At 54.7% G+C, this 769-nt stretch overlaps 1 protein-coding gene across 1 annotated transcript in view; it reads right to left on the reverse strand.

Moving 5' to 3' along the window:
* TMEM41B (transmembrane protein 41B) overlaps positions 1-355 on the reverse strand; it is a 32,383-nt gene extending 32,028 nt beyond the window's left edge. The window contains exon 1 of the mRNA XM_085317088.1: positions 282-355. Coding sequence (XP_085173214.1) covers positions 282-355 — 74 coding nt within the window. The remainder of the gene's footprint in view (positions 1-281) is intronic.
* Positions 356-769: the final 414 nt, after the last annotated feature.

Raw genomic sequence — 769 nt, forward strand, 5'->3', positions numbered from 1 at the left:
AGCCGGGCGCTCGCTCCGTCGCCTGCGGCGCGGCCGGGACGGGGCCGCGTGTGCACAGCGGTGCCGCCCCAGCAGTCGGTGGAGAGGCCGTGTGGCTGCGAGGCCGCGCTTTGGACGCAGCCCTCTGGCCCTGCCTGGCACTGCCACAGGCACCTTCCTCTGAGCCTGGAAGGCAGCAGTTGCTCAGCAGTAGCCTCGTCGCAGGCTTTTCGGTAGCGGTGGCTTTTACATCCGAGCGATGCAAGCTGGGCCGAGGAAGGCGTCGCGTAGCTCGGCGTTACCGGGCGCTTCCTTGGGACTGCGGGTGCAGCAGTGCTGCCGAGGTACGGCTGCTTCCTGAGCGTAGGATCAACATGTGCCGCCAGGCTTGCGACGGCAGGGTGACTGACCCAAATGTCTGTCTTCTGGATAAGACTGTGTTCGTGTATTGGCTTGGGGTGTAACAAAACTCGCGGGTCCTAATTCCACAGTTTGAATTTTGGAAGAATGTTATATTTCTGTTTTGTTTCGTTCCACCTGGTAGACAAAAACTTTTTTTTATTGACAAGGCAGCTGTCAGACTGTTCAGCCTTTTGGAAAAGAGGAGTTCTAATGTTTGACTTGGAGAAGACAGGAGCTTGATGGATGAGATCAAGGCTCAGCCTGTATGGCAGCTCTTATGTTACCTTTGGTTGGGCTTTTCCATAAATGCTTTTTTTTTTGTTGCTCTTAAGCAGACTTCAGGCCTAACAGAATACTTCTGATGAAGCAGATGTTCAGTAAGTTCAGG

Source organism: Rhea americana, unplaced genomic scaffold (assembly GCF_003343005.1).
Source record: "Rhea americana isolate MKP2758 unplaced genomic scaffold, rheAme1 scaffold_49, whole genome shotgun sequence".
Taxonomy (NCBI): domain Eukaryota; kingdom Metazoa; phylum Chordata; class Aves; order Rheiformes; family Rheidae; genus Rhea; species Rhea americana.